Consider the following 20,922-nt stretch of genomic DNA (forward strand, 5'->3'; position numbering starts at 1 on the left):
TACTCACAGCCTTATTAGCTGTGTTGGATAAGAGAAGTATGGATATTTGGCCTTTTTATAGTTTTGAAATGATATGTGTACATATTTCTGCTGATGCTAACTCACCCAATGACTGCTGAGCTTGACACATTTTTAGAAACATTCAAGATTCTTCCTTCTTTTGTCCTCCCTCTTTCTTTCTGTCCCTCATTTGAATGGGAAGACAATTATTCTCAATGTGATCAACCCATTTATCTCAGTTGAAGCTATTTACAAAGTATTCCACAACACTTAGTGGAGACTGAGTGTTTACATTTGTGTAAGAGGACATCCTTTGGCATCACATCCATTTCCCAATTTCTGGTGCAGCTCCGGAGTTTGTGCTTCATCAGATAAGAGTCAGGCTTGATGCTCTGTTCCTCTGTTTCTTTCTAGTCAGTGCTTAGCTAGGGGTCGTGAGGGGAGGAGCACATAAACTATCAACTCAGTTGCATTTCAGAAGAACTTTAGAGATTTGTAAAATTACAATATAGCGATGTTGGGACGAAGAGGTTAGCCAAACTGTACAAACTACTGTGGAATATTCTTTACTTTGGGTGTAACTTTTTGTAGCTTAAGGCATTAGACTTTGTGATTTTCTTTGTTTGGTTGCAGCTAATAAATGTTTATTTTTACTTTTCTTGTAAATATTTTGTTAATATTTTCAATAGATTTTTAAATAGAGGAAACTTCTAAGATATAACTTGCCAACTTAATCTTGAATTTCTAAATTTCTATTTGGATTTTCTTGAAATTTCTTTTTTTTTTTTTAGGGACATCCAGAGGATCTAGTTTATAAATCTACAAGAGTTTAAAGATTTTCTTATGACATTAAGTTCTTGATTAGTCTAGGATTAATTTTCATATGGGTAACTAAACGTCCAATTTCATCAAATTCTATAGAGATAATCATTTTTTAGGCTCCATTTATTGAATAGACCATTTTTGCCTCACTGTCCTAACATGCCACCTCTGTCATACATCAAAGTTCTATATAATCATGGGCCCTTTCTGAGTTCTCTGTTTTGTTTCACAGATGTATTTGTGCATCCTTGTACCAATGCCACATTGTCTCAATACTTCTAGCTTTATAAGTTTTAATATCTGGTACCTCAGGTCTTTAAAAAATGTCTTGCTTATTCTTTATAATTTGCATTTCCTAAATACATTTTAAATTAGTGTCATATTCTACAAAAGTCCCTTTATGGGAAAAGAATTGAGTAAATAGATTAATTTGAGCAGAATTGACATTTTTATAACACCAAGTTGTGCAATCCAGGAACATAGAATTTCTACCAGTTTATTTAGGTCTTCTATAATGTTTCTTAATAAAATTTTACATATTCTCCTTTTAAGAGTTGGTTTGGTCTACTTTTTATAAGATTTTTTATCAATTTATAGAATTTCCCATTGGTTCCTAATTTTTTATTGTTTTTGTCTTATCTAAATGGTATTCTTCACCTATTCAAATGCTCATATATTTTTACCTAAGTCAGTCTGATAATATGGTAAATTATATTTCCAGATTTTTCAATGTTAAACCATCCAGTAAAATATGGGATCAACCCAGCTTGAATATAGTGTACTGTATTATTATACATTTTAAAAATTGATGTTAATGATATGCTAATATTGTTTAGGATTTTTATGTCTATATAAGTGAAATTATATGTCTGAATGCATTGTTTATTTATTGTATCTCTTTTCAATGAGGATTTTGCTGGCCTCCTAGGATTAGTTGCATTGTGGTCCTCATTTTTTATACTCTAGAAGACTTTGTAATAAATATGGATGAGATTTTCCATGAAAGTTTGGAAGCACGTGCCTTTAAAACAGACTGAAGGGGAAAGGAGTTGGGAAAGTAGAGGTATAGAAAATGTAATCTTTAAATTAAAATGTAAAATATGTTCACTCAAGACATTTGGTGTATTCTTGATGCAAGATGAAATAAAGTATAAGAATAGTATTCAAATTAAAATATAGTGCATATACTGCCTTTCTATCAGTGTCATATCCTATAGGCTTTATTTAAATTATTTATTTTATTTTATTTTATTTAATTATTTGTCTTGTCCATGTAGATCTAAACAGGTAAATTTTGAGTGAATTTCAAATGAATCACACAATACATCCTCCTTGTTCTTCATCTCTTTCTTTATCTTTCATCCTTATCCTTCATTCAATGACAATGTTAGCCAACATTTTCTACTTTAGAGTGATGTTTCTCCTTGTTGGATAAGTATATTCATAGTAGTTTACCAGATGGTTTTAAGTGGTACATGAAGAAATATGTTTTAATCTTTTTCCTTGTCTTTAAATATGTTTGAAAAATAAACTAAAGCATGAAACCTATCATTTCAGAGATGTCTGTGCTAAGATTAAAGCAAATGTGGGAACACTTGCTAATTTTTCTTTCTCAGATTGAATAAATTATAGATTCAGGCCTTACTTGATATGTATATAGCAAAAATCAGAAACCTCATAAGTCAGCACACAAGTACTGAAGATTCAGATACACTGTATTTACGTGACTTAGAGTGGGCACGTGGAGACATTTGCAAGACAGTTAAGTTATTTTCTATAATAAAAATCATCAAACAATGTTTAAAACTCATAAAAGCACAATGGAATAAGAATACGATTTTAGGAAATCAAATTGATAGTAGAATGAGAATACCACTTAGATTTGCAGAGTTACAATGAAGAGAAGTAAATCAAAGTTTATTAAATGAGTTAATTATGGTTTTCATTGGAGATTGGGACCGAAGTTGTGAGTGCAAGAAGCAGAGGACAATTTATTTGTATTATAATTTTTCTAAAACTCAATATTTTTAACCTAATTCTGTGTATTCTAAATGAAAAGCATTTTTGAAAATAATATCAGGAGTCGTACTCTAGGCCAAAATTTTCTAACAATGTATTGTTGACAGAACCATAAAGGGACTATGCTCACCTTGTAATGATAATCAGTATGTGACACAAAAAATCAAATGACTACCATATATCTTATATTGTAATGGTTTTTAAATTGGATCTAGATTTAATGATCAGAATGGGTTTTTTAAAAATCATTGCATCTAAAAAAATATGGATTTATCTTACATATAATGGCTTTGTATACTAAAAGCTTAACAGATGTTATCTCCTGAAATCCAATGACTCTTCTTATGGTTCTTCCCTCAGTTATTTTTCATAATGGCCTGGATGAACAAACAAAATATAACAGTGTTAAAAGAATTCATTCTCATGGGAATCACAGATCGTCCTGAGCTGCAGGCTCCATTATTTGGGCTCTTCCTCATCATCCACATGATCTCAGTGGCGGGCAACTTGGGCATGCTCATCCTCACCAAGATGGACCTCAGGCTACAAACACCCATATACTTCTTTCTCAGACACCTGGCTTTCATCAATCTTGGTTATTCAACAGCTGTGGGACCCAAAATGTTGGTAAATTTTATAGCTAATCAAAATAAAATCTCCTATAATTGGTGTGCTACACAGCTAACTTCCTTCATCTTGTTCATCATTAGTGAGCTTTTCATTCTATTGGCAATGGCCTATGACTGCTACATGGCCGTCTGTAACCCCCTGCTCTACACAGTTGTCATGTCACAAAAGGTATGTTGGGTGTTGGTAGTAGTTCCCTATCTCTACAGTGCATTTCTCTCTCTGATGACTACTATAAAGATTTTTATTTCATCTTTCTGTGGCTATAATGTCATTAGTCATTTCTACTGTGACAGTCTTCCCTTGTTGAATTTGCTATGTTCAAGCACACGTGAAATTGAGTTGATGATAATGATCTTTTCATCATTTAATTTAGTTTCATCTCTTCTAATAGTCCTTGTGTCCTACATACTGATCCTCATGGCCATCCTTAAAATGAACTCGGCTGAGGGCAGGCACAAGGCCTTCTCCACCTGTGGCTCTCACCTGACAGTGGTAATTATATTATATGCAACTCTATTCTTTATGTACATGCAGCCCAAGTCTAGTCATTCCTTTGATACTGATAAAATGGCTTCTGTATTTTACACCTTGGTAATACCCACACTGAACCCCATGATCTACAGCTTGAGGAACAAAGAGGTAAAAGGTGCCCTGCATAGGATATGGAAAAATCTGTGCAAACTCCATATGTAAAGTTCAATAGAGAATGTATATACAATAAATTAGATTATAGATATCTATTTATTATATATAAAAGCATTTAGAAGGCAATATTGTGTAAAAAGCACGGGAAGCTAGAAATGCTTTTCTTATTTTCAATTTATAGCTGTTAAAGTAGTGATCATCTTTCTGGTATCAACTTTGATTTTTGTCCTCAAGCTTCAGCGCAAGAGCCTGCAATCTGGATGACTATTCTCACATTGCCAAGTGCTTATTGTACAATGGAAGGAAGTCTTTCTTAATGGATCACCCATTTGATAATTTTTTTAAAAAGGCATTCTTGTGTCCTTTAATAAAATATTTTCTTTGTGTCTCACATGTCATTTAAATACCAGTGCCCATAATGCTGGCATACAGACAAACAGGAGATGTCACTTACTGTTCTACATGCTGGGCATAAATGTAGAGCAATAAAGAATACAACAAAATATCTGACTTAGTGATGTTTTAACTCTATCTCCCTTGTGGTGGGTGGAATCTCAGACTTCTGTTAAATTATGATGTGAACATGTATATGCTTGGGGAAGTAGAAATAAAAGTGTAATTATTTTCAAGTGTCATATTGTGTACATTAAAAATCCAAAAGAATCTTCAAACTAAAGTTTTACAAGGTCAGTGGACATCACGTCAGCATATAAGAGATCAATTATTTTGCTATATACTACAAAAAATGAGTAAAAATGAAAATTTAAAACATTAATTACACCGAAAAACATCTGTAAAATACTTCGGGAAAAATCTAATGAATAATTTGTGTTTCTTCAATGCTAGAAACTATAAAATCACTACTGAATAATGAAGGAAAGACATAAATGTAGCAATATACTATGTCCATTGGTTGAAGACATAAATATTGCAATGAGGTAAGTTCTCCCTAATTTTCCTATAGATTTATGTGGCAATAATCAAAATTCTAATAATATATTTTTTTAATATTCAAGTTGATATAAAAATTCATGTGAAAATTCAAAGGATCAAGAATAGGCAGGGAAATATCCTTGAAGAGGAAAGAATACAGCGGACTTCCAATAACATATATTAATTCCTTTAATAAAGCTCAATTATTCAAAAAATTGCATAATCAGAGCACATATGCATAGATATGTCAATAAAATAAATAAAAGTAAAGTTCAAAAATAGATTCAGATTTATAATTTCACTTGATTTAAAACAAAACTCCACACAATGAGGTGAGGAGAGGAGGATGTCTCAGAAGACAAACCTATTTTGATTAGGATTCCTGTGTAAAGCATAAACCTTAGTCATTTATTTGCATCATCTGTAAAAATTAATTGAGGTGTATTGTGAAACACATGTGAAAGCAAAAACAACAACATTTCTTGAAGAAAGGGAAAATAACATTTTCATGACTGGGGAAATGCAAAGATTTCTTAAACAGGGTACAAAAATAATATCACTAAAAATTAGATGAATAGCACTCTATCCAAAATAAAAACTGGTATTGATCAAAATGCATCAAAGGAAGGTGAAAAGCAAATTCTGAGAGAATACATTTGAAAAACATACACCCTACAATGTACTGATGTCAGTAATTTGGAAGGAAAAAGCCCAAAACAACAACAAATTAGTTAACTCCTGAAATTGTATGAACCAGACAGTTAACCTATGAGGAAAAAGAAAAAGAAAGGCAAGACACCTGAAGAAATACTTTGGAAAAGAGGATATCAAAACAGCCAAAAATAAAGTACAAAAAAAGTGTTCAAGAAATCATTGAAGTTAGGTAAATGCAAGTTAAGACTATACTGTGTTATCACTACACACCAACCAGGATGGCTCAAATTCAAAAGTGTGTTTGAACAACAACTCAAATTGTTGGTTAGAATGTGGAGAAACTAAAATTATTTTACTTGCTTGAGGGAGTGTGTATTGCTATAAAAACTTTGGGGAAAAAAGGTTGATAAATACTAAATTTAGTACTTGTGTCCTCTGTGATGCAGCACTTTCATTCTGGAGTAATTATGTCCACTGGAGGATAAGAATGTTTTCAGCAGATGTTATTATTATAAATGTTAAATGCTTATTAAGGGTAGAATGGGTGAATATATAATGGCATTTTCAAAAAATGTATTCTATACAGCAATGCAAGAAGAAAAGCGAGGGGGAGGAGGAGAAGGCGGAGGAGAAAGGAGAAGAAGATGAATGGACATAATCTTAAGTGAGAGACATCACACTCTGCAAAAACTACGTCCATATATAAAAATATAAACGATACTGAGCTGTACTTATAAGATAAGAGCACTTTATATGTTATACATTTTGGTTTTGAATATTTGATACAGTTAGAGTAATGCATGTAAGCAAGAATGCAAGGTGGACTTCATATCTGAAAACCAATTACATAAATTAATATTTTTGTAACAAAAGAAAAACTGAAATAGATTTATGATAAAATTCAACACTAGTTTGTAATAAACTGTTCAGTAGAGTAGAATAGATGAAAGCAATGTTATCAATGATATTTATAAAAATCCTGCATATACGGGAAGGATGAATAAGTTGAGCATGGAGGATTTCTAGAGCAGTGAAATGCTCTGTATGATATTAAACTGATGGGTACATATCATTACATTTAAAAAAAACTACATAAATCTTGTAATAGTGAAAGACTGAAAGCTTTCTTTCTGAAACCGGCCACAAGACTAAGAGACCCAGTCTCACCGTTTATATTCAGTATGTATTGGACATTGTAGCTGGTTCACTATGATAAGAAAAGTAATAAAAGATATAAAGATAGCAAATCACAAAATGGCATTTTTAATTTTTTTGGTAAAAGTTATTATTAACTATATAGAAAAATCCTATAAATAACTTATTAGAAATAATAAGTGAATTTAGCAAATTTGCCAATACAAAATATGTTTAGAAAAATCAACTTTATTTCTACATCCTACCCACAACAATTAGAAAATGAAATTGAAGTATAAAATTTATGAAACGACAGCATTAAAAAAGAAACCTAGTTTAGGAATAAATCTAATAAAAGAATTTAACAAATCAGCAATTCAAAGAGACTTATGCACCCTGTGTTCATTGCAGCATTATTCACAATAGCCAAGATGTGGAAGCAACCCAAGTGCCCATCAACTGATGACTGGATAAACAAGGTATGGTATATATATATATATATATATATATATATATATATATACACACAATGGAATACTATGCAGCCATAGAAAATGACAAAATTGTCCATTCACAACAACATGGATTGACCTTGATGGTATTATGGTAAGCGAAAGAAGCCAGACAGAGAAAGACAAACACTCTATGATTTCAAACATGTGTCCAAGATAAACAAACACACGGACAAAGAGAACTATTTAGCAACTAGCAGGGGGAAGAGGGCGGGAGGTGTGCACAAAGGGTGAAGGGGCAAACCTATAGAGTGACTGACAAATAATAATGTACAGCTGAAATTTCAAAATGTCAGAAACTATCATGACCTCAATCAAAAAATCTAAGACCTCAGTAAAGATAGGTATAAATATTTAACAAGGCGTTTAAAAAAGATAAATCAATGAAAATTTGTACCAAATATGTCCATGGAATGGAAAGTTTAATATTGTAATAAAGTTTAATATCTTTAGATTGCTGTATAGCTTCCTCTTTCCCTCCCTCTCTCCTTTTCTTCCTTCCATCTTTTATGTCTTTCTTCCTTTTAGAACTTTGGAAGCTGAGTGTAAAATTAGTTCAGAGAGGCAAAACACCAAAAACAGCAAAGACAATTTTTGAAGAAAGAGAATAAACTTTCAGGAGTTATGCTACCAGGCATCTTGGTCTATTATAAACCTATATAATTAAAACATTTTCCTGAGGACAGACAGACTGATCAATGGAATAGAATAGTGACTCCACAAACAGATGCACATATATACTGTTACCTAACTTATGATAGAAGTGTAACTATTTTCCAAAAGAGAAAAAATGATCTTTTCAATAAATGCTATTAGGTAACTTGTATATTTATTTTGAGGGAAAAAAGGAATCTGGATATCGACCCATACCCTATACAGAATGAATTCTACCTGGATAAACATTCTAAATATGAAACATAAACTATAAACATTTTAGAGAAAAACATAGTGGGACATTTTTGTGATATTGGAACTTGTACAAATATTTAAACGGAACACACAAAGCAATAAATACATAAGATTTACAAAGATTAATTGAACTATATTAAGAAATTCTGTTCCTCAAAATTAATAATGTGAAAAGGGAAACTCTCATAGTGAGAGAGGATATTTTTATCAGACCTACAATAATCAGACGTATTGTTAGAGGACTCATGCAAAATACAAAAACAACTCTTACAAATTAATTGGTAGTTGACATGAAATACAATACAAAAATGACAAAAGACATGAACAAGCACTTTTCAAAATAAAATATCTAAATAGCCATTAAATATATGAAAAGTTTCTCAATTTCATTCAGCATTAGGATAAGGCAATCTAAAACCAAAATAATACCCATAGATGGCATCCAGAATGGCTAGAAAGAAAATAATAGAAAATACTAAATCTTGACAAAGGTATTAAACAATCATATCTAGTTTCCACGGCTAGTATGAATGCATATTGATATAAGCACTCTGGAAGTTTACTTGGCAGTATTTACTAATGGTGAATATGCATATCCCATGACTTAGCAATTTCAGGGCAAGAAATACACCCAAATAGAAATGCATTCAAGATTAAACCAATCTAGATTGAATATTGGTGTGGACATGGTGACGATGGGTGTGAGAGTAACTGTTTTTAATTACCACTGTCAGGAAATTTTTGTAACCATCAGTTTTTATAAATTATAAATGATCATCTCTAATAAGTACATGACAAAAGCCAATTTTTATTATTTTATAAAGACCCAAAAATGTGAACAAAAAGTTTTATGGTCATCAAAATATGAGTTGGATTAGAATGCTTACAGTATCACTAGTTATCAAACCTCCAAATTAGAACCAATTATAATACTCAACAATAGAATAATGGATAACTAATTTGTGGTACATTCATAAAATGGAATTGTACACAAAAATGAGAACGAGCAATCTAGAACTACCTATAACAATATAGTAGGTGAAAGAACCCAGGCACACAAAAAAAAAAAACCCCAACATGTATGGGATTACTTCTATTTAAAGTAACAAAAATAGTTGAATATAATCTAGGCTGTTAGAAGTCAGAATAGTAGTTATTGATTTGTGTGGGTGGGCAGGTGTGTGTGCGTGTGTAAGGGGACAGTTTATGGTAGAAAATTTATTGAAGGATTCTTCTGGGGTCCTGACAATATTTTATTTTATTTTATTTTTGTTGTTGCAGTGTTTAATTTGGATTCTGATTATACAATGTGGTTAGTTTGTAAGAATTTATTCATGATGAATGCATTTGTTAATATGTACACTATTATTCAATGATAAGATACCACAAAGGAGAAAACAGCTACACATAGATATTATTTCCCCTTGTGAATTTTCAAAACAATGCCATAAGCATTGTTCAAACATTTCTCCATTATGTCCTCAGCCATAAAGTCATAAAAAGCCACTGTATTAAAAGGAGATGATTAAGGGTTGCAAGTAAAACTAAAACACCTGTCCTACAGATACAATGTTTTGATTCCAGATCTCTAGGTAGCAGTAGGAAAGAATTAACAAAGAGAAACTTGGAAAGGTATATAACATAACTTCATCTGTATGGAAATATAAAGATGTGTTGTATTGCTAGCAGATATCCCACTGGCTTTGTTTGAAACCTTCAAATAAGTTTGATATAATTAACAAATTGTATACTTTTCCCTCAGGGAGGATCTCAAAGGAGGAAAGAAACACATAAATTGTTCTTATTGGGTTATGTTAGGAACACAGAGGGAGCACAGACGGGTTCGTTAGAGGTGAACAGATTGCACCTGTCTCTGCATCTGACTCAGAGATCCAGCGACTCTTGATGGCCCCATCTCACGTTTAAACTTTTATCTCTGATACCCTACCTTGGTGATTTAGCCACAGCTTTAACAATCTGCTTTGATAACTGAAGTTTCTGGGCTAGTATAATGTTGTAAACATCTCCATTATGATTTTTTATGAAAGCTAGACATTTATTACTTTGATGCAGTTATTTGGTATTGTTTTAATAGTGAAAAAATGCAGCCTCTGAAAAGGGCGTTGGTGTTGTTAAGAAACTGAATCTCCAAGACCTTAACATTGTCATGATTATTTTCTTTCCCTTGGACCCTCAATCAAGATGTCAAATATGATATTTTTATTTGTAGTTAATCAGCCGTGTTTTAGAATTTTTAACCTCAACTGATAACAGATTTCCATACAATTTTCCAGTTACCTCTAAATTAAAAGGATTATATCGGTATTTTTATAATCCTTGAAATTTGTCTGTTTCAAGTGTGCCATATGTTTCCCAACTTTACCAATACCATTGAAAGGATCAATGTCATTTTCAAGTCACCACTTTCAGTTGGAGGTGGGGCCAAAGCAAAATGTTAAAGCATCTATTTCACTACACAGAGCCTCCATCACACCTCATGTCTGATCAGTAAGAGGACTGCTCTCCCTCTTTCCTTGCAAGTCTTGGAAGAGTCTTTGCAACGTCATCAATTTGTCCCTTGAAAGATCAAATGCACATTAATAGAGACTGGAACTAAGATTAAAATCTGCAAAAACACAGATTTAAACAAAGAGTCTTTGCAAAATTATAAAACAGGAATGTATATTTTACCTAAAATTAAGGTGTCTTTTCCACTCTTGTTTATTTAATAGATCTTTCTAAAACTCTCTATTCCCACTCCAAAATAATTTTGATGTTTAAATATATCTATTTACATGTGTATTTTACTGATCTCATTGTAGAATACATATATTGTCACTTTTTTAGTGCTGAAAGCTGGATTTGGCAGGGGGAAGAGGGCAAGGCTGGGGAATGATTTAACTTCTCTAACGTATATACTTCGGGTAGTTTCTTAGTGACGCTCCAATGCTAACCTCTGTCCATTTTATTTTTTACAAGCTTTGAGAGTCTTGAGTGGGGAAAAAAGATTTAAAATATCAGAACCAGGTAATCTTCAATAATCATATAAAATAATGTAAATATAAATATGTAAAAAATTAGTTTAGTGCTTTAAATAGAACTCTAAAGATAGTGAGAGAAATATCTCAAATCTTTTCTCACATAGAGGGAGACTGGTATTTACCTGCCTGGATTTAGAAAAAAGCACAGTTTTTCAACATCTCATTTTTTCAGTCAGATGAGATTTATAATGTTTTTTGATCCACTAAAATTCTGTCCCTAAATCTATTGTCTCTTGATTATTAACTCAATGTTCCTGAACAAGCCAAACTAATCTGATTTCTGTCTCTAGGGATTTGCCTATTCTGAATATTTCATATAATGGGCTTTTACAATATGTAGCTTTTTATATTTGGCTTCTTTCAGTTACATAACGTTTTAAACCCTCATTTATGTTGTAGCATGTATCAATACTTCTGTCCTTTTATGGCTTATTAATATTCCATTGTATGGATATACCACATTTGATATCATTCATCAGTTGATGGACATTTGGGTTGTTTCTACCTTTTGATTATTATACATAATGCTGATATGAACGTTTACCTACAAGGTTTTATGAGCACCTGTGGTTTCTAATACTTTTGGGGATAGATCTAGGAGTAGAATTGCTAGGTCATAATAATAATTCTATGGTAAACTAATTGAGTAACCATAAAATAGTTTTCATAGTTGCTATACCATTTTACACTCCCAACAACAATGTACAAATGTTCTAATCTCTCCACACCCTTGTCAGCACTTATAACTTTCCTTTTATCAGTAGCCATCCAAGGGGTGTGAAGTAGTAAAGCCGGAGAGAGAAAGTCCTATCTAAGAAATCAGCAATCTGATTTGTTTTCTTTAGCTTTTTGTCATTGTACCTAAACAAGATTTATATTGCTTCTCATACCATCGATTTAAAAATTTATTTCCTAACACTAGTTCAGTATTCCTGACATAGAAAAGTGTTTACATGGAGATAGGATATGATATCAGAAGCTCACAACCTTATATGCAATGCTTTATGTGAGAAAGTGTGGATTTCCTGTAAATGCATTTATAATTTAATGTTGTATATGCTGTATTTTTCTGTTGGTTTTTTTTAGAGCTTACTCATGGACTCCTAACTGCCATTTTCCTTATAGCCAGGTCAAATCTCTTTATTTCTTAATTTTTTAAGGAAGCATAGGAATAATTTTTTCAACCACTAATTCTTTTACCTTAGTCTGCCATCCTCATTTTACTCTGGTATTACTCTAGTATTTTTTTTTTAATTGGAGGGTCATAGGGGTATCTATATGCAGCTTTATTTCATTATACTTATTTATGTCTGCGTTAAATGCTATATTAGGGGCTGGCACGGTGGCGCAGCATTAAGGGCACATGTTCCGCTTCTCGGCAGCCCAGGGTTCCCCAGTTCGGATCCCAGGTGCGGACATGGCACTGCTTGGCAAGCCATGCTGTGGCAGGCATCCCACATATAAAGTAGAGGAAGGTGGGCACGGATGTTACCTCAGGGCCAGTCTTCCTCAGAAAAAGGAGAAGGATTGGCAGCAGTTAGCTCAGGGCTAATCTTCCTCAAAAAAAAAAAAAAATGCTATATCATACTATGGAGGAGTTGTATGTGGACTTAATGTGCAGACAGACTTAAAATAACCTCGTGGAATCCATACACATATTTGTGCATTTCATCTTGCCAGTATGATGTTGTAAAATATAGAGATTTTAAACAATTTTTTCTGTAGAAAAACTCTTTATCCAAAAGGAATGTTTATGAAAGTTCATATATAAAACCTATATCAATGATCTCACTTTGTCTTAAGTTGCTCAATTTTCTCATGCTAGCCTAGGTTCCTGCATGACAAAATATACCTAATATGTTACAAACAGCTTAGCGTATGTCAGTTATAATGAAAACGCACCTGGGGAGGAGAATGTACATTAGGTTTGAAGTAAATATTTATTAAATATTTTAAATAGGGTAGAAGATAAGTTATCCAAAAGAATAGTGCATTGAAATTCCAGGTGTAGTCATGGAGTTGGGTCATAGGGGCAGCTCTGGAGACACTTACCTGGATAACACACTACCCTATATAGTCATCATTAGATCCCTGACAAAACGTTAAATCAAAACCATACATACCTCTAAATTAAAAGGATTATATCAGTATTTTTATAATCCTTGACATTTCTGTCTCAAATGTGCCATATGTTTCCCAAATTTACCAATATCATTGGAAGGATTAATGTCATTTGCAAGTCACCACTTCCAGTTGGAGGTGGGGCCAAAGCAAAACATTAAAGAATCTATTTCACTACACAGAGCCTCCATCACACCTTAATGTCTGATTAGGAAGAGGACATGCCATTTCAGGTAACATACTGTCTCCACTTAAACAAATACAAATAGACACACAAAATAACCCATATATATTGATATTTGAGGGCCATTTCCAGGTACCATGAACACTTTGAAACATTTCATTCTCACTTATCTTCCCCAAAACCTTGCAAGAAACAGTTGATTTTGCTGATGTGTATAGAGATTAAGAAATCTTAGTTCATTTGCCCAAAGTACTTCTTTGGATACACCACAAATATAGGCATAGCAGAGACTATATCTACCTATGCATATTTCCCTGTGTAAAGACAAACAATCTCTGATTCTTTACCGTTGCCTTATTTATACACCTCCGTCCAATATGAGTTGTGGGTTAATTGTTTCATCCTGTACTACCTGTAGGAACAACAACTTTCATAGAAATATGTTTTAAAGTAGGGCTTTGTAAATGTGTCCATTTAGTTGAAATCTTGATTTCTCAAATTCTATTATGTAGTTAACATATGCATTGTCATATTATGTGATTATAACTTGGTAAATGTAATTATGTATTTGTCCTCGTATAAAAGACAAACAGAAAATTTTAACAAACACCTACAAATGTAATGCCCCAAATTTTTGCCATTTTTGCTGCCCTCATCTCTGTTTATATTTATCTACGTCTATATCCATTCATATACCAGGGTTTCCCAGTCTTGGCCCTAGTAGCATTTTGGCCTGCATAATTCTTTGTTGTTGGGGGTTACCAAAATATAGCAGGATAATTAGCAATACCTTTGAACTCTACCCGTTAGATGTAAGTAGCACCCTTCCTCCACATGTGGCAACCAAACTGCTTCCAAATACGATCAGAATATATTTTGGGGGGAGCAACATTTCCCCAATGGAAAACCACAAATATCTCTGTATCTCCAACTCTAGTTATACTTCTCTCTCTGTTTCTATTACTAAATATGTATGTCTTATCTGTGGGAGGTAGATTATTTTATTAGAGTCAAAATGGGAAATTTTTGATTTACTTTATCACAACTATGTATACTCAAAAATTACTAGATTATACTACATGAAAGCTGTTGACTATGCTGATGTCTCTATCCAGAATAGGTTTTATAGTCAACCTGGATGGAAAAACACAATCTGACAGTGCTGAACAAATTCATTCTCATAAGAATCGCAGACCACCCTGAGGTGCAGCCTCCATTATTTGAGCTGTTTCTCACCATCTATGTGATTTTGTTGATGAGCAATTTAGCCATTGTCATGCTCATCAAGATGGACTCCAGGCTACAAACACCCATGTACTTCCTCCTCTGATGCCTGGCTTTTATGGATCTTGGTTGTTCAACAACTGTGGGACCCAAAATATTAGAAAATTTTGTTGTGGGTCAAAATACAATATCCTACTATTTTTGTGCAGCACAGCTGGCTTTCTGTCTAGTGTTTATTATTAGTGAACTTTTTATACCATCAGCAAGATCCTATGACTGCTATGTGGCCATCTGTAACCTTCTGCTCTAAACAGACATAATGTCCCAATGGGTATGTTGGGTGCTGGTGTTAACCCCATTTCTTTACAGCATGTTTATTTCTCTGTTATTCACCACAAAGCTTGTTAATTTGTCCTTCTGTGGCTACAATGGCATACAATATTTCTACGGTGACAGTCTCCCCTTGTTATCTTTGCTGTGCTTGAAAACATGATTGAAATGACTATCCTGATATTAGTGAGTTTTAATTTGATATCCTTTCTGATAGTTCTTGTGTTTTACCTGCTCATTCTCACAGCCATTCTGAGGATGAACTATGCTGAGTGTATGTGCAGGTCTTTTTCTACCTGTGGATCCCACCCAACAGTGGTCACAGTGTTCTATGGGACTTTGATATTTATGCATGTGCAGCCCAAGCCCAGTCATTCCTTTGACACTGAAAAGTGGCTTCAATATTATACATCGTTGTTATCCTCATGATAAATCCTTTGATATATAGCTTGAGGAGCACTGATGTTAAATATGCCCTACATAAACAATTGATGCATAGAAACAGAGTGGACCTCAAGAGAATTATGTTGATTGAAGAAAGCCAATCACAGAAGGTGACAAACAGTATTTCATTTATACAACATTCTTCAAATGACAAAGTTGTAGTGATGGAAAATGCATCAGTGGTTGACAGGAGTTAAAGGCAGGAAAATGAGAGAAAGAAAGGGGATGTAGCTATAAAGGATGGGCATAAGGGACCTCTGTGGTGATGGAATAGGTCTGTATGTTGACTGTTGTGGTGTTTACACAAAGGTACACATATGAGGAAATTGCATAGAAATACATATATAAATAAGCATACACACACACACACACACACACACAAAGTGAATGTAAAACTGGTGAAGTTTGAAAAGTCAGTGAATTGTACCAATTTTAATTTCATGGTCATAATGTTGTACAGCATTTATGCAAGTTGTTATCACTTGAGGAAATGAAGTGGGACACGGGAACTCTTTTTGCTGTTTTTTCTGCAACTTCTTATAATTCTATAAATGTTCCAAAACAAAAGTTAAAAAAAAAATATCTAAGGCTATCTGGGACAGTGTGGGACAAAAAGGACTAGAATGCAAATATTAAATAGAGAGACACAAGAACTTTAGAGGTGATGGACATGTTCATTATCTTGTTTTGATGATATTCAGGAACACAAATGTTTCAAAACGAATCAAATTTCACAACTTTATAGAATTACAGTTTATTATTTTCAATGGCATCTCTATAAAGTTGTCTTACCTAATTACTAACCACACCAAGAGATCAAACCAAAAACAAGAAAAAAAGTCAATAATAGGAATGCACATTTTACTATATTATTCAATTAACGAGAGAGAATATAATTCTGGTACTTGTCATAGATTTGAAGATCCAAGAACCTCATCTATTTGCTGGTGGAAGAGGAACAAGCAAACTGAACTATAGTAAAATTAAATGTCTTCTTACATTTTCTCTTCCAAGAGACCTCACTAATGTGTTTGTGCTTATGTGTGAGTCGATGTGCAGGTGAGTGAATGTGTAGGATCTGTATATCTGTATGCATATCAACACATACAGAGGCAGATATGCAAAATAATTATCATAGAAAACTATGTTTACAGCATACTAACATGTTGAGCTCAAGGCTTTTCACTGAACTGTGTGTTGTAGTAGTGCCGGTAATGAGAACGGACTTTGGAGACAAACAAATATCTACCAATAAAGATTAGGTTCATAAAATGCATTATATATTATTGACTGTAATGAAGAAAGAAGCAAAAAATGTGACAACATGGATATATGACAAATGATTAAAGTGACAAAATGCAACAACACAATTTGTGCAAAATAACACAGAAAACAAATGTAGAAGAAGTTTTACATTTTGCAGAATATATTGATGATGCAGGCTATATATCAAGCACAGTAGAGTATGGGTCAAGGTAGACAAGAAGACTTGGAGTGAGTATTGGACATGATGCAAAAACAAGAAATATTGAAATGTAATACAGGCAAATATAATGAAAGAGAAGACCTAAATAGATGATGACAATTCACAATGAAATGAGAATAATAAGTAAGAGTGACCAATTTCTCTCCCAACCATCAAAAAAGAGAAAAAAATAGAACATCAATTCAAAAATAATTAAACACCTCCACACATACACAATATATTATTATTTTTAGTTCACCTAACTTTTTAAATAATGCAATAGGGCATTGTTTAAAAATATCTCCATTGTGTCATCCATTTGAGGAGACCAGGGTAGAACTGGAGAAATACTGACAAGATTGTTTTATAGATAAAATATATTAATCCATTTCCCTATAAGGTTCTGCTGGTAAGGGTACCTCAGTGAAACAGAACCATAAGGAGAAGATTATATTTATCTATATAATATATATTTTTATGACACATACATTAAATATATGTATATATAAAGACAGAGAAATTTTTAAGAATTTGACTCATGTGAGCGTTGGAACTGGCAAGACAAAAATCTGTGGGCAGGCTGGCACTTTATGGTTTGATATTGAAGTCTTGAGTACCAAGGTGAGAAACTAAGGTAGCATTACTATATGGCAGTCTGGAGCAGAATTTCTTTTTCTTTGGGAGACCTCAGTCTTTACTCTTTAAGTTTTCAACTGATTGGATGAAGCCCACCCATATTCTGGAGGTGGATTAGCTGTGCTCAAAGTCTATTGACTTAAATGTTAATCACATCTAAAAAAAATTTTCATAGCAAAACCTACACTGATGTTTGACCAAACAACTGGGTACCATAGCCTACTCAAATGGACACAGACATTAACCATTAAAGTGGGAAGAAAGGAAAGCTAATCAAGAGTGAAAAATAGGAATGCAATACACAGACAAACAAATAAGTCTAACTCACAGATAAGAACAAATTGTTCCAGACAATTGATATACACTCCTCTTGCATTCTGTTAAGCTTTCAAATGCTTCAAGGATAATCAATAATTTGCTTGGCATCTCCTCAGTGAGAGTATAGGAGGGTACAAAAGAATCCATAGATATTCTCACTATGCCATGTTATGAAACACATAGGGGAGCCACGAAAGAGGTTTCATGACAGGTAAACAGATAGAATATTTAATGTGGTGCTCTATTACACCAATATCCAAATAGTGTGGGTGATATTTGCAAGATAGCATATTTATTCAATGTCAAAGAATACCAAATATTAGGATTTATGATTCACTTCTGTATGCATTCTCTATTGATAATGCATGAGTAGACTAGAACTGTTTTTTTCTTCAGATTAATTGTTAAAACATTTTCATATACTATTTGAGAATATGTGAAATGTCAATATTATTTATGTATATTTCTGTTTATACAAATACTTTATAATATAAATAATAGGGGTCAAATCAAAAGATAATAAAGCTTAAGTAAAGAGGTAGGAAAATAAAAATATATGCATATATATATTTTGCAGAATGATGAAGTGGCAGATGTTCAGTTGCTAATCTGATGTCCTCCGAAATCTGTAGTCATTTAGTGACTCTAGGCTCTTCTTACTATCTTCTCAAAAATATTGTAATAATTAACATTTATGTAATTCAATGTATAAATGTGAATTTTTTTCTGATCTCTTGATCACAAAAAAGTAAATTCCCACCTTACACTGGGACATGAAAAGCAATTTTTGGACATTAGAAGACTTCTAAGTCTCCCAGTTTTATGGTGATGGTACAATGAAAAGCAGTTTAGTTTCCAGTGGAATCTAACAGCAGGTGCAATGTTCTCATACGGTATAGATTTAAAAAATAAAAAATAATCTGATAATCAACACAGATATTAAACAATGAAAAGCTAATTTGATGCTCTTCTTAGAACATATATCTGGTGAGAGAAAGCCCCTCTACCCTCCCTCCTCTTACAGGAAATCAACACTTACCAATACGATTTGTTTTCTTTAGCTTTTCATCACTGCACCTAAACAATATTTATATTGCTTCTTATTCCATTGAGTTAAAATAACTTCTTCTTACAATAGGTCACTCTTTCTTACATAGAAAGGTGTGTGCATGGGGATACGATAGGATATCATAACCTCATCACCTTACAAGCAACGCTCTGTATGAGAAAGTGTGGATTCCCTGTAAATACTTTTACAAGTTAGTTACGAGCATCGTATTTTTCTATTTGCCTTCTTAGAGCTCTCTTGGAGACTCCTGACTCTATTTTCCTTCTAATCTGTATCAATTCTATTTATTTCTTTTTATTTCTTTTTTTTAAATGAAGCACTTATACTCACAATGTTTTAAAACACTAATTCTTATACGTTAGCCTGCCATCCTCATTCTACTCTGGTATGTTTTAAACTCAGTGCTTTATTAGGGATCTTCATATACATCTTTATTCCATTATACTTATCTATGTCCAAATTAAACGTATAGTAGAGTTCTTTGTGGCTTTAGAGTGCAGATAAACTTAAAATAACATCCTGAAAACATATATATATATAAACAATCATACTGCGTACATATATATGTACATATTCTGTGTATTTTGTCTTCCAATAGAGAATAAAATGAGTTGTGCTATACTTAGAAACTTTAGAATTCATTGAATTCATGTGAATGTTAATAAGCACAGAACTGACTGGCAGAGTGTTTTAGGATAAATGGGACTTGAAATTAACAGGGGAAATGTTTCATTTCTATGGTCTTTCTCACAGCATCCTTTACTTCCTTGTTCCTCACACTGTAAATCATAGTGGGCTTAACATGGGAATCACTAGTGTATAGAACACAGAAACCAGCTTCTCCTTTTCTGCAGAATACTGAGAACTTGGCTGAATGTAGTTAAAGCTTAAAGTACCATAGAAGATGGTCACAGTAGTCAAGTGAGAGGCACAGGTGGAGAAGGCTGTCTGTCTGCCTGCTGCTGAGCAGATTCTCATGACAGAAACAACAATGAATACACAGCAAATGATCAGAATCAAGAAGGTGGCCACGGAAATGACTTCAGAGAAGGTTAAGAGCAACAACTCATTCACAGAGGTGTCAGAACAGGACAGCTTTAGTAGCAGAGGAACATCGCAGAAGTGGCTAACATCATTGGACCCACAAATGACAGTGTCCCTAAGCTTATTGTGTGTGTCATTGAGTTAGTCATTCCACCTATGAATGACACAATGACCAGCCCTATACACTTTCTCTTAGACATAGCTGCAGTGTAAAACCTAGGGTTGACAATGGCACATAATGGTCATATGTCATCACTGATAGGAAGAAGCCTTCTGTGGTGATGAACATCACCAAAAATAAATGCTGCACTATGCAGGTAGAGAATGAGACGATTTTCTTCACAATCGAGGAGTTGATCAGTATTTTCGGTGCAATACCAGATGAATACAGGCATCTACAAATGAAAGACAGCTGAAGAAAAAGTACATGAGTGTGTGGAGATTGGGAGTGATTTAGATTAAGAAGATCATGCCTAGAATCCCCACCAAGGTAATGCTATAAATTACCAGGCATAACTTTCGTTCAGCATGGTCTGTCAATTCCAAGAGAATAAATTCAGTAACAGCTGTAAAATTCTCTTCAGCCATTTGTTAATTCCTTACCTTCAAATCTGAGGTGAAAAAGATAAGGGGATTAGAATGGACACAGCAGAATTTAATATTTATTAAAAGCAAGCAGAGACATTTATAGACTCATGTACTCAGAAATATACATTATAAACTGACATGTGTATGGACAGCTAATATTCGACAAGGGAGCCAAGAGCATACGATGGAGAAAGGAGAAT

General features: G+C 33.3%; 1 protein-coding gene and 1 pseudogene across 1 annotated transcript; one reads left to right on the plus strand and one right to left on the minus strand.

Moving 5' to 3' along the window:
* The first annotated feature begins 3,207 nt into the window (after nt 1-3,207).
* On the plus strand, nt 3,208-4,553 carry LOC106823624 (olfactory receptor 8K3-like). Its single transcript, XM_014829451.3, has one exon. The coding sequence runs from the start codon at nt 3,214-3,216 to the stop codon at nt 4,162-4,164; it is 951 nt and encodes a 316-aa protein (XP_014684937.2). The 5' UTR covers nt 3,208-3,213; the 3' UTR covers nt 4,165-4,553.
* Nucleotides 4,554-19,802: 15,249 nt separating this feature from the next.
* On the minus strand, nt 19,803-20,722 carry LOC106823623 (olfactory receptor 5J3-like; annotated as a pseudogene).
* Nucleotides 20,723-20,922: the final 200 nt, after the last annotated feature.

Source organism: Equus asinus, chromosome 17 (genome assembly GCF_041296235.1).
Source record: "Equus asinus isolate D_3611 breed Donkey chromosome 17, EquAss-T2T_v2, whole genome shotgun sequence".
NCBI lineage: Eukaryota > Metazoa > Chordata > Mammalia > Perissodactyla > Equidae > Equus > Equus asinus.

Excerpts from the sequence above, each read along its gene's own strand:
- LOC106823624 (XM_014829451.3), top strand. The coding sequence starts at position 3,214 with ATGGCCTGGATGAACAAACAAAATATAACAGTGTTAAAAGAATTCATT.